This window comes from Dipodomys merriami, unplaced genomic scaffold (assembly GCF_024711535.1).
Source record: "Dipodomys merriami isolate MVZ:Mamm:240054 unplaced genomic scaffold, mDipMer1.0.p SCAF_136, whole genome shotgun sequence".
Classification (NCBI taxonomy): Eukaryota; Metazoa; Chordata; class Mammalia; order Rodentia; family Heteromyidae; genus Dipodomys; species Dipodomys merriami.
This window is the reverse complement of record NW_027202671.1, coordinates 954946-974629: the sequence shown is the minus strand read 5'-3', so window position 1 is coordinate 974629 and position 19684 is coordinate 954946. Positions and strand designations below refer to the sequence as shown.

Here is a 19684-nt window from a genome sequence, read left to right as displayed (position 1 = left end):
ACCCAAAAATCCAGAAAGCAAAACAAACCAAAGAAGCACAGAAATGGGCCAATAAAGCTATGCTCTCCTAAACAAACCAACCACAACTCAAGACTTAACAATTCTGTTTTTAAAGAAGGTTCCTTGGGAGGGGGGGAGAGAGGACACTCTGACTGATATCACATGGCTCCAACCCTCCACCTGCAGTCAGCACAGGCTTTTATGAAGGGAAGTAGAAAGCATAATTTTTTTTTTTTTGGGGGGGGGGGGGTCCGGTCGTGGGGCCTGAACTCGGGCCTGGGTGCTGTCCCTCAGCTCTTAAGCTCAAGGTGGGTTCTCTACCACTTGAGCCACAGCGCCACTTCCGACATTTTTTTTCTGCTTATGTGGTGCTGAGGAATTGAACCCAGGGCATCATGCATGCAAGGCAAGCACCCTAGCACTGAGCCACCTTCCCAGCCCGAAAGCATAATTTTTTAAAAAACTATTTTGTCTAATCCTCCAAGACCCACCTGCCTGCCTCTTAGTCACACTTCTATTTCCCCTGTTCATGTCCACTAAACATGATTCACTAAGCCTGTGCCTCATTTAGAAAACAAAAAACAAGAAAACAAGGCATGGTGGCCTGGAATCTGAGCTAGTTGTGGGGGCAGAAACAGGATTGTATTCTGGGACTAGCCCAGGGTCATGACTCAAGTGGTAAAAGCTTGCCTATGACAAATGAGGCCTGAGGTCAATCCCCAGCAGGGAAAATGGGAGGGGAAAACAAAATAACCACAAAACAAGGTTGGCCAACGGGAAGCACTCAAGCCTCTTAACTGGGAAAGGCAAGTTAAGCATAAAGTGAGACACATAGCCACCCCCATCCTCCATTAGATCCACCCTCAACATAAAAGCAATACCATTTAAGGGGGTGAGGGTTAGCAGAACTATGTCAAAGGAACAAAGAAGATGGATTTGAATAGGGCCAGGGAAGCAGAGGCTGGAATTACCTGCCCTTGTTTCCAGCACTCTCTAAATACATTCCAGTTGCTCTTGTTATTGGGATCTTGTAAACACAGCAAGCGATTATCACACAGCCAGTAGTGAGGAGTGTCAAAGCCCAGAATGCTAGGCTTGATGGTCAGTCCTTGAGGCCTCTTTGGTAAATCTGAAGAAGTCTTGTTTTGCACCAAAGAAGCAAAGATGTCATCGAGGATTTTTGGTGTATTCTTGAGCCCATTCTCTGTCTGAATTTGGGAAAGAACACAACTATTACACTATTCCTTGGCACCAAAAAAAAAAAAAAAAAAAACCCAAAAAACAAAAACCCAAAACAACCAAACCAAAAGAACCCCACGCTGATAGTGGTCGGATAGGGAGTCCAAGCCAGGGCCAATGAGGCGTTTCCCACCCTCCTTCTGGGTACAGAGAAGTGAGAGTAAGAAACAGTATAAAGGATATTGGGTCCCGGCCCATTGCTGTAAGCCAGGGAGACTTGTCCCCACAGAGGTTAACAGGTCCTTCCTCCTACACTTTTAACTTATTAAATCTTCTTTTCCTGCTTATCAACATCACAAGTACCTACCTTTCCTGTAGAGGAATTCAAGAGATTGCGGAGGAATCCAGAATTATTGTTGCTAACAGGTGTCAAAATTGTGTTGTTAAAGGTATGTAGGACAGTGCTGGATTTATTCAGAGGCGGAAGGGATGGAAGGCATTTGATTTCATTCTTTAAAATTGGCATTGTTGGTTGTTTTTCTAAAACAAAACCAAAAGCATCCACATTTAATAGCATGCTAGAATATATTCCTTAGTAACCTATTAGGCTCAGTGGTAGAGTACTTGCTTTGCATGCATGAGGCCCTGGGTTCGATTCCTCAGCACCACATAAGCAGAAGCTGTAGCTCAAGTGTTAGAATGCTAGCCTTGAGCTGAAGAGCTGAGGGACAGCGCCCAGACCCAGAGTTCAGACCCCATGACCAACCAAAAAAAAAAAAAAAAAAAGCTCTCCTCCAACTTTTAGACATCCAACTACATTTACATTTCCAGAACAACACTGATTGGTCATGCATGTAATTTCTTTACAGTCAAATTTGACTCATTACAATTGAGTGTTTGCATGAAGGAAAATGACCTGTAGTTCTTCTCACTTGAAAGTAGAATTACCCAAGTTCTAATCTAAGTCTACCCAACACCAAAGTCCATGCCTGAGACAGCAGCAGCGGTAACAAAAGAGAAAGTGCTGGCAGCATATTCCAATTTAGACCAACAGAATGATGTACAAGGTAAGCAGACAGCAAGGTTGGCCAATAAGTAACTGTTAAGCACAGCACCCTCTTCCCAAACATCTAAAGTTCTATCAGCAGGGTAACTTCTCTTTGGTCTGTACGTCACACACACTTTCACTGATGGCAGATCGCAGAACAACTTCTGGGACGCTAACCACTGCTCCATAGCGGAGGCCACTAGGTCCCCTCCATGAGTGAACTCATGTTCTCAGGAACTAACAACAAGACAGCAACTGACCCTTGTTTTCCTTGTTAACATTGCCGCTGGTCAGGTCGGCCAGCCAGCTTAAAGGCGAGGTGCTGGCAGGACAGGTGGGTTTTATGCTGGTGGCCGGCTTGGAGGCTGCTTCTTCACCCACAGTTGCTGGCTCCAAAACCAAGGGATTCTGCTGGATCACAGTCCCAAGAGCAGGTTTCTCCCCAGCTAATGACGTCTGTGGTACATGTAAAAGGAGAATTACACAAAAGCTAAAGCCTGCTATCTTCTCTTTCTTATTTTCTCCTCTAAAAGCCATCTAGTAAGAGGTAAGTAACCAAAACAAAGCTACCAAATAAAGAGCCCTAGATACCACAATTGTAAATATCACAGAGAATAAGGAACTTCCTCAATCTGTTACTTCCAAGCATTATAGTGAAAACACAGGACATATAACACATACAATTCACAAGGTATTAATTCCTTCATTCCTCTACCACCCAGCCCAAGTCTGTACAAATCCTTTATTATTCCATATACCATGTGGCTTTAAAATGGCAAGTGTTCCCTGAAAAATAGGCCAGAAGAAGCGCTCAAAATACAACTGAATGAATAGATGAGGCATGCAGAAAAGAAAAGCTAGGGTTTCAGGAGAAATGGGAAAAAGGGAAAATGCACTTTTGATTAAACTTCAAAATATGATGAGGTCTCCTGAAAGCTTTTAAAAGATAAACTGAGACAAATTGGAAAAGGCACACCACTTCTTCTGGTATTCAGTTGGTGAGTTGAAAAAACAGGAGGAGTAAAAGGAATATTCAAACTTGTGTGCTAAATGTGACATGCTTCTGTGTTGCCCAGGCATTAGTTCTGGTTACCATTCCTGTATCACTGGTGAGAAACTCATAGAGAAAGAATTTGAGTTCAGTTTTGGTCCCAAAGACTTCAAAAACTCTTCTATGACCTCATGCTACCTTCAACACCATAGCTTTAAGCAAACGTAAAAGAATTTTTGAGATTAAACACAACTGTAGGACAATGATGAGTGGGGTGGGGGCAGAGAGGGGAAAAGAGGGGCAGGTGTGATGGTAAGGATCAGAGATGCCATTAGGAAAGAGTAATGGACACAGAAGGGCTTATTTCACCCTTACTTCCTTCAACTCTTCATGTAGATTGTAGGTAAGAAAATATATTCATTAAAAAATCTTTCAAGCTTATCTGAAAAATTCTGCAGGACACATGAAAAACATTTAAATACATGTACAAATTAGCAACACACTAGGTAGATAAAATGCAGAGAGGTTTGGCTTTCTCAAGAGACAAAAATGTAAAGCCTGAAAGGGGTCACAGATGAGGTGCACAAAAGCAATGAAGTGTAAGAACAGGGCCGTGAGCTGTCTACCCCACTGACAGCTGTTTTATGTTCCTTTCAAACACTCTGCTAGAAATCCCTGGGTTACTTGAAAAAACAGGTAATAATCACAAGGACGGTGAACAGCACAAGCAACAATACCTGTTTGAGGTCTTCCTTTGAGACTGGCTTTGAAAAGAATTTGAACTGTCTGTTTGAACAGGGACAGTTTGCCTTTATTCCCCATTTTGCTCTGATAGAATGAACAATGTCTCCAACATCATAGAGGGCTAGGAAAAAAAAAAAGGTTCAGAGGCAAACATTTGAACAAGGGTGTTAAGATACTTTCAACCTCAAGCCAACAGAACAGCTGACATTTCCCACAGGATTGCTTTTCTCAGCAGCATGGTGTTCCATCCCTCTTTTTCATCCTGCCTTTCCTAAGTGTGCCATTTTCTTAACTTCTACAAAACTACCCACAAGATTTTAAAAAATGCTGGGGCATTATTTTATGTTCTTCTGGGCAATTCACAGAATACAGGAAAATAAGGTAAGTAATCACAACACTATACCAAGTCAAACCAAATTTGTCAGCCCCTGTGAGTTAACCTAGACACAAAAGGAAGGAAATCCCTGCCCCACATGAAATACCTTTGCCAGGAATGATCTGTGTGGGCATCAGATTCTCAGGTTCATGGATCTGACTCTTCACACATCTTAGCCAAGAGAAAGTCTTGTAGGTGGCACCTGTAAACAACAGACTTGTGGTGACTTTTCCATGGACCCTGCTGCCCCAGAGCATCAACCAGGGATGGTGACATGGCTCAAACTAATACATGCCTAATAAATGCCAGGCTGTAAAGTTCAAACTCCCAACACAAAGAAAACCCAGGAATTGATGTCAGGCTTCCATTTTCAATGTGACATGGGGTTAAGAGCAGAATTAAGAAGGCTCTCACCTTGTTGGCAATTCTTTCTTTTCATCCGGTAGCAATCCACACACACCCCAAACCCACACCGAGGACACACCCAATGCAGGTTGAAGATGGTGGTGTCACAGACATCACACATTTCTCGAACACCTTTGACAGCTCGCTTCCAGGCAACCTGTCCTGCAAGAATTAATAAATCGTTTAGTATTGGGAGAAGGCTTAAAAAATGAAGCATGGTATGTGTTGCGGGGGAGGGGATAGTATTCCTACCTATGACTACAGTTCCCTTCAACTGTTCAGCTGTCTCTCTGCAATGCTTACTTGGATTTCCTTAGCACCCCTACCAACTTCCACTGGTACTTCACACTCATGCCTGCCTGTGCTCCATATACTCAGAGCTATGCCTCCCCAAGAGACTAAGTTGTACTCAAGAAGAAACCCTACTCCAGCTATGAATCATCACTATCCCATAGAACACTTCCTAACCTTTAACTCGAGTCCCTTAGAAGAACTAGAGGCAGCACACGCCAAGAGAGGGAAAAAAGGTCACTCAGATTAAAAAAAAAAACAAAACAACCATCAGCACAGGAGCTCTGAGCTCATCACAAATGCCCCAATCCACTCAGATAATCATTATAAGCCCCAAAGTGGCAGAGACTGCTGTTCACAGCAAGCTGAGACAAAAATATTCACAAACTCTATCTCAAGCCATAGCTGGGTATGGTGGGGCACACTTGTCATTCTTACTATGGTAAGAAGCATCAAACAGAAAGATTGTGATCTAGGAGGTACACCTGGGCAAAAACAGACAAAAAATAACCAGAGCAAAAGAGGGCTGGAGGCATGGCTTAGCATTAGAAACATCTGTGAAGTTTGAGGCCTTGAGTTCTAAGTCCAACACTGTCAAACAACAAAAAAAACTAGGATGCTCAGTTTTTGTTTTTTATTTCTTTTTATTGTGTCCAGCACAGTAACTTAATAACATGGGCACACAGTAACAAAGGTGAGTTCCTTCACCAACCAGGGAGAAACTTGATTTTACCAGATTCACACTAACCAAACATCCAGGAGACTGACACACAACCATCCAGGGCAGCTCTGCAAAAGTAGTCTTTGCCATTCTAGTAGCCAACACTTGACAAGTGGAAGAATGGGCCTTCCAGGACTGGACGCACCACTGGATATCTCACTTCAACATGGACAGGCATCCAGTCAGCTGACCGCACCAGTTATCAAGGAGTAGGAGCAGAGTAACTGTGGGTACATGTCTACTTGCTTTTTCTATGGACACATCTTTTCTAATCCAGTGAGTGGTTCTTTCTTTCTTTCTTTACACTGAGCATGATCCAAATGACCCAACTTGTGCATTAACCTACCCCACCTGATGAATGAACTCATTTCACTACATTTCATGCAGTCTATGCACAATACACAAGAGCTTTTGGGCATTTTACAAATAAGGTATTGTGAATTTCATCTTGGTTGTTTGGCTTAGACTGTTTTATCAGAAAGTGTGCCTCAGATCTCTTAGCCACATACTTAAGGGTCATTTGCTACAGAGAATCCTACAAGTCTAAAGAAGGTCTCTGCTTCTCAATACCAGGATCAGAGGAGCAGCTCTCTAGGTATCATTGCATCTTTCTACATCATTCTTCAATATTCAAAATCAGTACAGTTTGTAATATAAAAAAGGATGGGCTGAGAAGGAGGCCCTGGGTTCGATTCCTCAGCATCACATAAGCAAAAAGAAAAAAGCCAGAAGTGGTGCTGTGGCTCAAGTGGTAGAGCGCTAGCCTTGAGCTGAAGAGCTGAGGGACAGCGCCCAGGCCCAGAGTTCAGGCCCCACAACCGGACCCAAAAATTAAAAAAAGAAAAGAAAAGAAAAGGATAATCACAAAGGAAAGGAGGAAAGGTTAATGACATCTCAGAAACTAAGGAGGGGAGAATTCCTTAATTATGCCCCTCAAAAAGAACCACCTGTGGGCTGGGAAGTTGGCTCCGTGGTAGAGCACTTGCCTTGCATGCCTGAGGCCCTGGGTTCGATTCCTCAGCACCACATAAGCAAAAAGAAAAAAGCCAGAAGTGGCGCTGTGGCTCAAGTGGTAGAGCGCTAGCTTTGAGCTGAAGAGCTGAGGGACAGCGCTCAGACCCAGAGTTCAGGCCCCACAACCAGACCCCCCCCAAAAAAAAAAACAAACAAAAAAAAAGAATCTCAAAAAAAAAAACCCAACCACGTGTGCTTTTTTTCCTGTATGTAAAAATATAGTCTTTACAAAGAAAAAAGTATCACATGAAACATCTCTTTGAGTTTTAGGAAGGAAACAACTAATACATCCCAAAGAAGAATCTACATTGAAGTCCTGTATTAATGAACACTAGAGCAGTTACTGAAAAAATTTCTGTCAATCTACTACTTTTACCCAAATATTTTTAATAAGGAAGGCTTGCATAACTACTAAAAATGGAAAACCTGTATCACTTGTCCTGCAAAGATTAGGGATGGGGCCAGGCGCCAGTGGCTCATGCCTGTAATCCTAGCTACTCAGTAGGCTGAGATCTGAGGATCACAGTTCAAAGCCAGCCCAGGCAGGAAAGTCCGTGAGACTTATCTCCAATAAACCACCAGAAAACCAGAAGTGGTGCTGTGGTAGAGCGCTCACCTTGTGCTCAAGAGCTGAGGGACAGTGCCCAGGCACAGAGTTCAAGCCCCATCACTTAAAAAAAAAAAAAAAAGATTAGGGATGGGAGATGTTTTAAAAGATCTTTAAGTCGCCGGGCGCTGGTGGCTCACACCTGTAATCCTAGCTACTCAGGAGGCTGAGATCTGAGGATCGTGGTTCAAAGCCAGCCCGGGCAGGAGAGACCGTGAGACTCCTATCTCCAATAAACCACCAGAAAACCGGAAGTGGCGCTGTAGCTCAAGTGGTAGAGCGCTCGCCTTGAGCTGAAGAGCTGAGGGACAGCGCCCAGGCCCAGAGTTCAAGCCCCACGACTGACAAAAAAAAAAAAAAAAAGATCTTTAAGTCTTTGGCTTTTGTTTGGTATTAGGGTACTAGGGATAGAACGCAGGGCCATGCATATGCTAGGCATGTGCTCTATCATGGAGCTACAACTTCAATCCCCAGGATTCCTGAGTGGAGAAATAAAAGATCTCTATATTTAATATTTCTTGTGCTGAAACTCTTAAGAGTAGTGTAGATGCTTGTACTCAAACATACCTGAATTATGAAGTATATGTAAAAAGATACTACAGGAATGCAAAGGCTCACTATTAACTGTCAATTATGTACTTGGACAAAATAAATAATGAGACCTGTAAGACACAGGCCCTGTGGTGTGTCTGGCTCAGCATCTGGTTTCTAAGAACTCAGGAATAGACATCCTACCTTAACACGTCATCCTGGAGGTCTCATGCGCCCCACTGATACCTGTGTCTTACTGGGCTCAAGAGTGCTATTAAAGAATGGAGGACAAAAACACACACCCAGATAGTCCCCTCAAACTCTGCCTTGAATAGAATCATTTGCATCTGTGCCAGTTATCATTCTCATGTCGACTGGGACCAGGAAGGTCTAGGACATGGCCTGTCTAGTCTTATTTTCCTTGAAATGATTGGTTAAAGACCTTTCTCTTAAGCCAGTCTGAGGTTTCATCCTTTTGGTGAGCCTTACACTGCTGATATGGCTGTGCAAATATCACTGCTTCACTTTGGCCTTTCCCAATCAGAGAGAGCTCTATTCCTTCGATAATATTCCCAAATACATCCTTACAGATGAGTGGCCAACTCTGAGGAAAACTGTTGCAAAAGGAAAATTGCTATCTCCCCTCCTTCTATCAAAGTCATCTACATTTCTGGTGAAATTGAAACCCATGCAACTTTGGGACCCAGGGGTGTCAAAAAAAAAAAAAATCAGGTTGGAGTCAAATATCCTGCCCCTTAAGAGATGCTCTTACTGTGTGGCTCAATAGTTGACATAGCTTCCTTTTCAGAAATCACCATTTGACAGAAGTGGTCTCCAATGTTGGCCAGGATATACTTTGCTGTGTCCAAGTCAGTTCCCACAACATTTTTGGTCAAAGGCAGCCACAAGCCAATTGCTTCACTATCATATTTGTTTGGTGTTAAGAAGCCTTCTACCCGCAACACACCATGCTTGTTGAATTGCAATCTATGGAGAAAACAAAAAAATGGATTTATATCTTGCAATTCCATGCAAATATGATTTCAATCAATAAAGTCATTCCCAGTTGTCTCTACTCTTCATGGATGCTGTAGCCAATTACTTCATAATATCTCTAGAGTGACTGTTTAAAAAAGCAGGCCCTCTTCCCAAAAGACAAGCTAGAGACTATCTCCAAAGACAATTATTCAATAAAGTGGATGTAGGCTTCAACAGCAAGAACAGTCCCTAAGTCACTACAAGAAAGCTGACAAATGAGGTGATGAATAATCTAATCAGATCTAAACACAACAACGGCTTCAAAAATAATGTTCCACAAGAAGAGACCTCTGGACAGTCACCAAAGCAATGATATTGATCCAGGAGGTATTCAGTGCCCACAGGGATCCTAGTGTAATGTAAGCTCCTAGGATGAGAAGCAGCATTGATATAGGATGCATTTCCTAAGTGAAACAAAATGCAATTCTCAGTATTTGCTTGCTTGCTTTTTCTCTTTTTTTGTGTGCGCTGGTACTGGGGCTTAAACTGTTGTTTAGTTTCTTGTTCAAGGCTGCTGCTCTACCACTTAAGCCACGGCTCCACTTCCAGCTTTTTGGTGGATAATTCGAGGTAAGACTCTTAGGGATTTTTCTGCCTCAGCTGGCTCTGAACCATGATTTTCCTATCTCAGCCTCCTTGACTTGCTAGGATTCCAGACATGAACTACCTGGTGCCTGGCTTCTCAGTATTTGCTTTCAATAGACAAATTCAACAGAAGATATTTTTATTCATGTAGGTAAGACCAGCAAGAAGTTGGAGAACTTGTAAGTTAGGTCAGCAATGGCTTAACTATGAAAACTCCATGAGTTTATGAGATACACAAAACAAGTTTTTGACAATTATTTGTCCAAAAGTTTAGGATGCACTGATAGGAAAAAACACGAAGCATTATTAAAACAACAACAAATTTATTTCAAGCAGTCCAAAAGGGAAGCAAGCTTTTAATTCAGAGTCCAAGATGAGACATAGTCATAATATTGAAAAACAAGTTTTAAAGCCATTTCAATGGGGGAGCTAATGGTAACACATTCCTATTTTATCTTAACCATGTTTAGAGGGCAAGGAATTTGATGAAGAAGCTAATGACAACCATACTACACCCTCTAAACATCAGGGGGAAAAGTTAAACTATGCTATTCTTTTTACTAAAGAAACAAATTCTTAGGATGAACACTAAGTAACAGCACTTTTTCCTTTAAAGTCATCAAAACTTTGAAGAACAGAAAGCCATAAAATGAATGATTTCTAAACAGCACAAAATAAAGCAAACCCTCATATTACAAAGAAAAAACCCCAATCTCTCTCTATCCCAGTTTCATATTTCACAGCACAGGAGCCACAATACCGTATGGTTAAGTCTGTAATGGGATCACACAGACTTGTATAAGCATATACCATTTTGTTCAAATTCCTATTCATCTTCACACACATTTGGGTAAAAAAAAAAATTCTCCTGAGAGGAAGTAGAATAGAGCTAACCTTTATATGAAACTATTCTGGGCCAGGCGTTATTCAGAATATATTTTAACATGTGAATATGTGAACAGATGTTGAAAGTATCACAGCTCTAAATGCTACCCACACTTTAAACAGTGTGCGTTAGCAATTCACTCAGGAATGAATGGGCCAAACTAGTATCTAAAGAATCTCTACCTCACCAAATAAGCCTGAATAAAAAAATTACTAACAGACTTGTCCAGTGAGTGTACTATACAAACGATTTCAAATCTCATTCTCCTAATACCCAAGAGGAATCTTTAATCTAAATTACCTGTGCAGTGATACCATTTTTTCATTTAAGATTTTAAGTTAGATTCTAAAGAACATGAAAAAAAAAGGAAGACACTTGTTTATAACCATTTGGGCCTGAAAATACCTCCAATTCTGAGAAAGCCCATTCTATCTAAAATTAACTACACCCAAAGAGGACTATTATGTTTCAACAAAAATGAAAGAATACACTTTTCTTCACTTAAGATAGAGGAATTTAAAGAAAGTGAATTTGCCAATTAAAAGAATATAATATGGAGCCGGGAGCCACTGGCTCACGCCTGTAATCCTACCCAGGAGGCTGAGATCTGAAGGTCATGGTTCAAAGCCAGCCTGGGCAGGAAAGTCCATGAGACTCTTATCTCCAATAAACCATTAGAAAACCAGAAGTGGCGCTGTGGCTCAAGTGGTAGAGCACTCGCCTTGAGCTGAAGAACACAGAGACAGCGCCCAAGCCCAGAGTTCAAGCCCCACGACTTGTCAAACATAATATGAACGTGAATGTTTATTTAAAAATGTAAGCAAATCTTTTAAGTTATCTCTCAGCTAGCAGAGACATGTGCTTGACCCAGCCAGCAGGCATGAAATTCTGGTGTAATACTCCTAGAGGACAATTTGGTCTTGACACACATACTTTCTAACCTACTAATACCACTTCTAGGAATCCTTCCAAAGTAAAAGTAAAACAGAGATGTGGACTGGAAGATAATACATTTTGTACTATTTTCTAGTAGCAAAAACGAACAACAAAAAAAAAAAGTAGGATGATCTATATACCTGTGAGGGAGCTAGCTGGTCAAAGTAATTTGTAATGGGTTCTTTATACATAATCAAAAGATTCTTAGTAAGGGTAAGATTTAGTGTCTGTAATAGCAACTAGGTATGACTGAACACACTTTAGGACCATGCAAACACTAAAAATGCTCTGAGAAGTTAACAGTAGTTATTTGTGGTGGTTTTTTTCAGATTCTTCAGCATTTTCCTATGATGTTACTTTTAGAAATACAAGTTTAGATATTTAATCTTCATTTAAAAAGAAGTCAAAAGAAAATATCCAGTAATATCTAACTTTTAAATACATTTAAAAATAACAATTTCTACATTCTACACTTGTTGTTGATATATGAAATACAGCCAAGACCGATTAAATGCATTTTTCCCAAATGCCTCACCTCCTGAAATGAAAGAAGCGACAGAATACAGGCGAGTCCTTCTGCTGCTCCTTATCCTTGCGCAGACTGTCCAAGCGACACTCCCGGCACTTAGGCAGCTGGGCCACAATGTTCACACAGGAGTCATCCTGAACAAAGGCCTCCCCGCTCTGCTGCAGCTTCTTGAGTTTATCAGGGTCTGTCAAAACTGACTTCCTGGCTGGGGCTAAGACAAACGTTAAAAATCAGAGTTCCGCAGTTTCTGAATATCACATCAATAGTTGACTGAATTCTATCCAAAAAGCATATGTTCTCAAAGGGGGAAAAAAGAATCCCTTTCCATTCCTAGCTCAGTTGTAATTTCTAAAAACTAGCTTAAAACAATTATCAGAGAAACTGGGAATATCTGCTTCCCTTAAAAATTCTCCTTTGGTGAATCCATTTGGCAAGCTACAACCCTAAATTCAACAGCCTCTCACAATTCCAGGTTAGTGTATATATTGCTATTCCCAACTCTTGATGTAAGTAAGACATGTTAAGAAGACTTTTCCAAACTCCCCTCTACAGAGATCTGACTTTGTGAATATTGGTTTTTCCCATATTCATACTCAAAAAGACAGTTTAGATGTGTTCTATATAAATTACTCTAAATAAAAGCTTACCATTCTAAATGTAAAACCCTAAAAGGCTTCCTGTATAACCTCTTGGTCTATGAACTAAGAGTTATTATCTACATGCCTCCTGAAGATATAGACATGCTTCCATTTCCTCTACAGAAAGTTCCATTCAGGACTGGCTAAAGACAAGACTCTGAGTAAACTTGGGTTTTAAATTTTAACTTGCAATTTTGGTATGGGAACTAGAAAGGAAATGTTACCAGGGCTTCTAAAGAAAAAGAGTAAAAGGGCTGAGAAGGTGGCTCAGTGGTAGAGTGCTTGCCTTGCATGGCTGAGGCCCTGGGTTCGATTCCTCAGCACCACATAAGCAAAAAGAAAAAAGCCAGAAATGGCCCTGTGGTAGAGTGGTAGAGTGCTAGCCTTGAGCTGAAGAGATGAGGGACAGTGCCCAGGCCCAGAATTCAGGCCCCACAACCGGACCCCCCCCCCAAAAAAAAAAAAGAAAAGAAAAAGAGTAAAGGTAGAGATATCACAGGAAAAAGTAATTGCTGTGTTAACTCAATACAGAATGGAATCCAGCCATAGCCAAGACCCTAAAAGAAATAGTTCACAGAAAATAGAAGACACCTTTCCTCTGAGTTCTAATGCAGCTGAGAGAAGTAGATTAGGCAAAAAGACAAGACAAGACAAGACAAGACTAGAACGAACAACAACAAAAAACCCAGGCAGGTGCCAATCTTACACCTGTAATCCTAGCTACTCAGGAGGCTGAAATCTGAGGTTCCAGGTTCCAAGCCTACTTGGGAAGAAAAGTCTGTGAAACTCTTATCTCCAATTATCCACCAGAAAACCTCAAGTGGCTCAAGATGGTAGAGAACTAGCTTTGAGCAGAAATGCTCAGGGCAACACCCAGGCCCTTGGCCTCCCTCCCTCCCCCCCCCGCCAAAAATAACCCCAAACTACTTCTGGGGAAACCAGCTGAGACATATGAGAAAGTCCAGTTTTAGAGAAAATTTGAAGCAAGATTCCACATGGAAGTAAGTTTTATATGAAATGAGTATTAGTAATTACCTTAGAGATGGCCTAATCTTTCCTTTCCTTTTTTTTTCTCAGTCATAGGGCTTCAACCCTGGGTTTGGGCGCTGTCCCTGTGCTCTTCAGCTCAAGGGGAGCGCTCTACCACTTGAGCCACAGTGCCACTTCTGGTTTTCTAGTGGTTTATTGGAGATAGTCTCACCACCTTTCTTGCCCGGGCTGGCTTTGAACTGTGATCCTCAGATCTCAGCCTCCTGAGTAGCTAGGATTATAGGCTTTCCTCTTTGTCTTAAAGCAGGACTTCATCTCGTGGTAAAATGCTAAACTATGCTGTCAGTCCTTGATTTCTTATTAAATCATTTTTATTCAGTTAAGAGTGAAAGAAAGGATAAAGAAATCAGAACAAATATATTAGTTCAGAGAGGAATTTTAACTACTAATATTAAAAGACACCATTTTCTGGGTTGTAGGCATGACTTAGGTGGTAGAACAATAGCCAATGAGTAAAAGTCTCAGATACCAAGTTCAAGTCCTGATCATGTACAAAAAAAAAACCCAGACATCATTTTCAATAGGTAGGCCAGATTTCCACAGATTACAGTTAGAGTCTAAACTGTATGTTTTCCAATCCCCTTTAAAGAGGCAGTATCTAGTGATACACGTTGAACTGCCTAAATGTAGTGTTTTTAGTGATACATCAGGTTGAACTGCCTAAATGTACTAATTTTGGTGAGGAGAAAAACATTGATTCTATCAGTAAGTCTCTCGATTCAGAGTAGAGCCCACTTTGAGAAGCTACTCATATAATATGGAACAGAAAAAAGAAGACAGCTGTTTGACACTAACTGGCTTTTGCTTCCTAGCTCCAGGTAGAGCAAGAGAACAGAACCCTCTTGAATCAAGTCTTTCTGTACCAGCACAGACTCTGATGGGTCTCCAATTGTACTTTCATTCCTTAGCCAGTCATCACAGATGGCAGGATATGCTAGTCCCACATGTATGACTATGTTTTTCCTTTAAAATGATGGAAATCATGTAAAGCTAGGGAATGACTGCACATACTAAGACAAAGTTGGACTCTCGAACTCATTTGTATACCAGTCAAGTTTTTATCTTTTTGACTATTATTTCATATAAACTGATTTATGAGAAAATTAAAATGATTGAGAAATCTCATTTGTGAAAACAATCACTAGCTAATTTGAAGGCTGATGACTTAAAAAAATATAAAGAAATAGAAGTAATACTCGGTTATGAATACTCATTTTCTTTGGGAGAAACTCCTAAGGAACAATATGATTAATCATCTGATTCAGTTTATTTTATGCAAACTGAATAGCTATGTAAGGTAACAAGCCTCAAGAATGAAGATTCTGGGCTACAAGAACCTCTAGGCAAAGAAAGCTCGGCTTTCTATTCTTCCAACTAGTATGTAGTATAGCACAGACTAAAAAACACTCTAGTCAAATCCAATTTGTCCTTAAGTTTCAGCTAGTTTGGATATGCTCCTTTAGTAATCCAACAGAATGAGGTTTTGATTTTTGGTGGAGATTCCATTCCATTGTTTTTCACTTTAAAAAATTTCAAGCCCTGTGTCGGTGGCTCACACCTGTAATCCTAGCTACTCAGGAGACAGAGATCTGAGGATCATGGTTCAAAGTCAGCCCAGGCAGGAAAGTCTGTGAGACTCTTATCTCCAATAAACCACTAGAAAACTGGAAGTGGCGCTGTGGCTCAAGCAGTAAAGCGCTCGCCTTGAGCTGAAGAGCACAGGGACAGCGCCCAAGCCCAGAGTTCAAGCCCCACAATCAACAAAAATAAAAATAAAATAAAATAAAAAACTTCAAATCCAACCTGATTTTGCCACACAGCTGACACAATTCAGTTAACAAACAGTATCTTTCAACTGTAGCAGTTCTAAACCTGTATGACAAGCCAGGGCCATTCATCCTTCTTATTCTAGTAAGAGCTTCTAACAACTACAATCAGTGTAATGCATCCTTTAAATAAAATGTATAGGTTGATTAACCCTTAGCCAAAATGCTTAGCATAAGAAACGTTGCAAATTTCTGACTTTGTATTAGATTGGGGTTATTATATATAAGGCATTATTTATTACATATACTGAGACCCAAATCTAAATACAAAATTCAACTATTATCATATGCATTTTAAAGACACAGCCTTTAAGGTTATTTCACACAATTTTTTTAGCATTACAACATTCTGACTACAAGCTACCAGGTAAGGTCAGGTGCAGAAGTTCATACTAGTTGTGAATGTGTGGGGCCCTGGAAAGAAACTATAGAGGATTTTACACTTTTGAATTAAGGTTGCTCAACAGGCAGTATGAAATATAATGTAGCAACTTCTTTAGAAGAAAATGGTTAGGAGGTTTAAATAGTTGAGTATAGCAAGATATCCCCTTAAGGAAGACTTGGCTTGGTTCTGCAGCTATTTCCTCAACATCACTAACCAAAGGTCCCCTTTTTCAGTGTTAAAGATGCAGATTCTTTTTACTGAGATATGAACTCCAGTTCAAAGTTCTCCTTGCCAGGTAAGGAGGCATTCAGTTGACCACCTTGCTCAGCTGGTACTCTACCATTTGAGCCACACCCCTTGCCCCCCTCTTCTCGTTTTTCTTAGAAGATTTACAATCTGAGCTGGGCGCCAGTGGCTCACACCTATAACCCTAGCTACTCAAGAGGCTGAGATCTGAGGATCACAATTCAAAGCCATCCCCCGGCAGGAAAGTCCATGAGACTCATCTCCAATTAATCATGGAAAAAGCAGAAGTAGCACCTTGGTTCAAGTGGTGGAGCACTAGCCTTGAGCAAAAAGGATTTCAGGGATAGCGCCCACACCCAGAGTTTGAGCCTGAGGACCATCAAACAAACAAACCCCTTTACCAGATCTGAGCTACTTGTGTAAACATGAGGTGCCATCTCCTCCAACATGGATGTTACAAAGAGACAGTGACAACTATAATGCAATCACCAGATCACTTCTGATTGTTTCAAAACATTTTCTTATAATGAACAATTAGAAACCTGGTTACCCACCTCACAAGAACCAAATCAAAAAGCAAATGCATATGCTGGAATCCTGTCAAACTTTAAAAAGTTAGTAGGCACTGTACAAATTCATAAGACATTATTTGTATAATACAACTTCTTTGAATTTCCTTCTACAGTCGTTTTCATATGTTCAATCACAAGATAAGAAATGTTAGCCAGGCATTACTGGCTCATGCTTATAATCCTAACGACTCAGGAGGCTGCAGTTGTGAAGGATCATGGCTCAAAGCAAGCCCAGGCAGAAAGCATAGCTCAAGTGGTAAAGCAGCAGCAGCAAGAAGGGCAAGCTGATGCAAAGTCCTGAGTTCCAATTCCAATGTCACACACACAATAAAACCTGTTGCGTGTATATCTTACCAATAAAGGTATTTAGAAACACTTACCATTCTGAAATTTATTGTTACTTCTTGTACAACAGCTTTCATTATCTACTTTTACTGATGTTTCCTTTAAGTTTTGTGACCGGCAACCTAAAGTTGAAGGTGCTATCTTTTTTTCTGCACAGCAATTAGGGCCATCACTCTTAACACCTGCTTTCAATTCTGGCTTATTTGAAAGGCCATCTGATGTGGAAGGTGCATGTTGTAGGTGCTTCTGAAGTTCCGGAGTACTGGCAATTTCCAACTCAGCTTTAGAAGAAGCCTTTGGAGGTAAGCATTCCTTAGGAAGGCCAGTCAATGGACGTGGAAGAGATTCCAATCTGTTCTCCCAATCAGAGTTTGTCTTAGGCTGAATAAAGCTACCTTTGGGCTCACTCAGAATTTTCGGCTCTGCAGTTTCAACCTGAGAAGACTTTGAAGAGAGCAATCCTGATTTGCAGATGACATCTGGTTTTGTTCTCAGTATCTCGGGCTTCGTATTGAGACACGAAGAAAGTTCTCCTGGTAAACTCTGCTTATGACATCTGAAAAACGTAAGGGAAAAACAGTATCTAAGTCTCATTTCTCTCTTATCGTCCAAAAGTAATTTGTTTCACTCTCCTTAAAGATAAAGCTTTAAGCCAGGCGCTGGGCTAATGCCTGTACTCCTAGCTACTCAGGGGCCAAGATCTGAGGATCGTGGTTCAAAGCCAGCCCAGGCTGGAAAAGTCCATGACACTCTTTCTCCCCAATTAACCACCAGACAACCAGAAGTGGAGCCATGACTCCAAGTGGTAGAGTGCTAACCTTGAGCAAGAGCTCAGGGACAGTACCTAGGCCCCTAGTACAAGCCCCACGACCAACCAAAAAAAAAAAAGAAGCCAGGTGCCCGAGGCTTATGCCTGTAATCCTAGCTACTCAGGAGGCTGAGATGTGAGGATCGCAGTTCAAAGCCAGCCTGGGCAAGAAAGTCCGTGAAACTCTTATCTCCAATAAACCAGAAAACCGGAAGTGGCACTGTAGCTCAAGAGGTAAAGTGCTAGCCTTGAGCTGAAGAGCTGAGGGACAGTGCTCAGGCCCAGAGTTCAAGCCCCACGACCGACAAAAAAAAAGAAAAGAAAAGAAAAGAAAAAAGTTTTGGCAAGAACTTCTTTTAATGAGGAAGAGAGGGAAGGGGAAACAGAGACAGACAGATGAAGAGGAAGAGAGCCAGAGACAGAGAGAGAAAAGTACTTCCTTCTCATGTAGTAATAGCAGTTAGACTCCTTAGACTCAACCAGCATGAAAGAGAAAACTGCTTATGATAAAAAATGTAGGGTAAGCTGGGCGTTGGTGGCTCATGCCTGCAATCCTAGCTACACAGGAGGCTGAAATCTGAGGATCACCGTTCAAAGCCAGCCTGAGCAGGAAAGTCCGTGAGACTCTTATCTCCAATAAACCACTAGAAAAGCACAAGTGGCGCTATGGCTCAAGTGGTAGAGCGCTTGAGTTGAGCTGAAGAACAGAGATAGTGCCCAAGCCCAGAGTTCAAGCCCCACTATCAACAAAAAAAAAAGTAGGATAATCTCTGCAAACTGGAGTCAACACTCAGTTTAGCCAATGGCTCTGCACAAGTATGTGAACACTCAAAAAAGGGCATCTTTAACTCTAATTCAGGTTTTCATAAAGCCTCAACTGCTTTGCCTGTTCTTACAGCATAAGGAACCTTGGCTTTCCCACAAAAATAAACAATGTTATATGAAACAAAAAAATATACACTCAGCAATCAAGAAGCACATTGGTTTCAAAATGTCAAAATTAAAAGTCTAGGCTAATCATCCTAAGTTTCTTTTTTTTTTTTTTTGCTGAATTTACTTTTCTTATATACCAAAAATTAGATTTTAAAAAACATAACTAGCATTCTTGTTCTTACCAAGCCTTGTTCAATCTCATGTTAGGAAAACATGTCAAGATGTATGTGTATTAAAATTTTGAGCTGATTACTGATGGCTCATGCCTGTAATCCTAGCTACTCACAAGGCTGGTATCAAAGGATTAAGGGTTGAAGCCAGTCCAGATAGGAAATACAGTGAGACTCTTATCTTCAATAAACTACTCAGAAAAAGCCAGAAGTGACTCTGTGGCTCAAGTGGTAGAGGGCTAGCCTTGAGCTAAAAGGAGCTCAGTGACAGTGCCCCAACCCAGAGTTCAAGCTCCATGACTGGCAGAAAAAAAAAACAAATCAAAACAAACTCTACAAATCAGCAGCAGCAAAAACCTTGTCCTTGGGGCTGGGAAGGTGACTCAGTGTTAGAGTGCTTGCCTTGCATGCCTGAGGTCCTGGGTTCGATTCCTCAACACCACATAAGCAAAAAGAAAAAAGCCGAAAGTGGTGCTGTGGCTCAAGTGGTAGAGCGCTAGCCTTGAGCTGAAGAGCTGAGAGACAGCGCCCAGGCCCAGAGTTCAGGCCCCATGACTGGACCAAAAAAAAACCTTGTCCTTTTATGAATAACATACAACAAGGAGTGCAGGGCTCAAAGCAAGTAGAAGAACTTGTACACAGAGTATTTCTTCTCACATCTTATTAGGGATATATACAGAAAAACTTTTTTTTCTCTATAATTCATCCTAAAGCTTTTAATTCTATTACATTTCTTTTTACCTATTCTAACCCAGAATTTCATCCACAGAATTTCTTAAACATTCAGATTAACAATCTCTGCTTGGATATTAATAAACAGTCCTACTGTT

At 41.1% G+C, this 19684-nt stretch overlaps 1 protein-coding gene across 3 annotated transcripts in view; it reads right to left on the bottom strand.

Moving 5' to 3' along the window:
- LOC138825227 (lysine-specific demethylase 3A) overlaps positions 1-19684 on the bottom strand; it is a 53070-nt gene that overhangs the window by 10674 nt on the left and 22712 nt on the right. For all 3 annotated transcript variants that reach the window (XM_070019631.1, XM_070019630.1, XM_070019629.1), the window contains exons 10-18: positions 16979-17499; positions 11888-12092; positions 8680-8894; positions 4753-4905; positions 4445-4540; positions 3956-4083; positions 2488-2683; positions 1547-1719; positions 972-1208 (exon numbers count right to left, since the gene is read on the bottom strand). In XM_070019631.1, the coding sequence (XP_069875732.1) occupies positions 972-1208; positions 1547-1719; positions 2488-2683; positions 3956-4083; positions 4445-4540; positions 4753-4905; positions 8680-8894; positions 11888-12092; positions 16979-17499 (1924 nt within the window). The remainder of the gene's footprint in view (positions 1-971; positions 1209-1546; positions 1720-2487; positions 2684-3955; positions 4084-4444; positions 4541-4752; positions 4906-8679; positions 8895-11887; positions 12093-16978; positions 17500-19684) is intronic.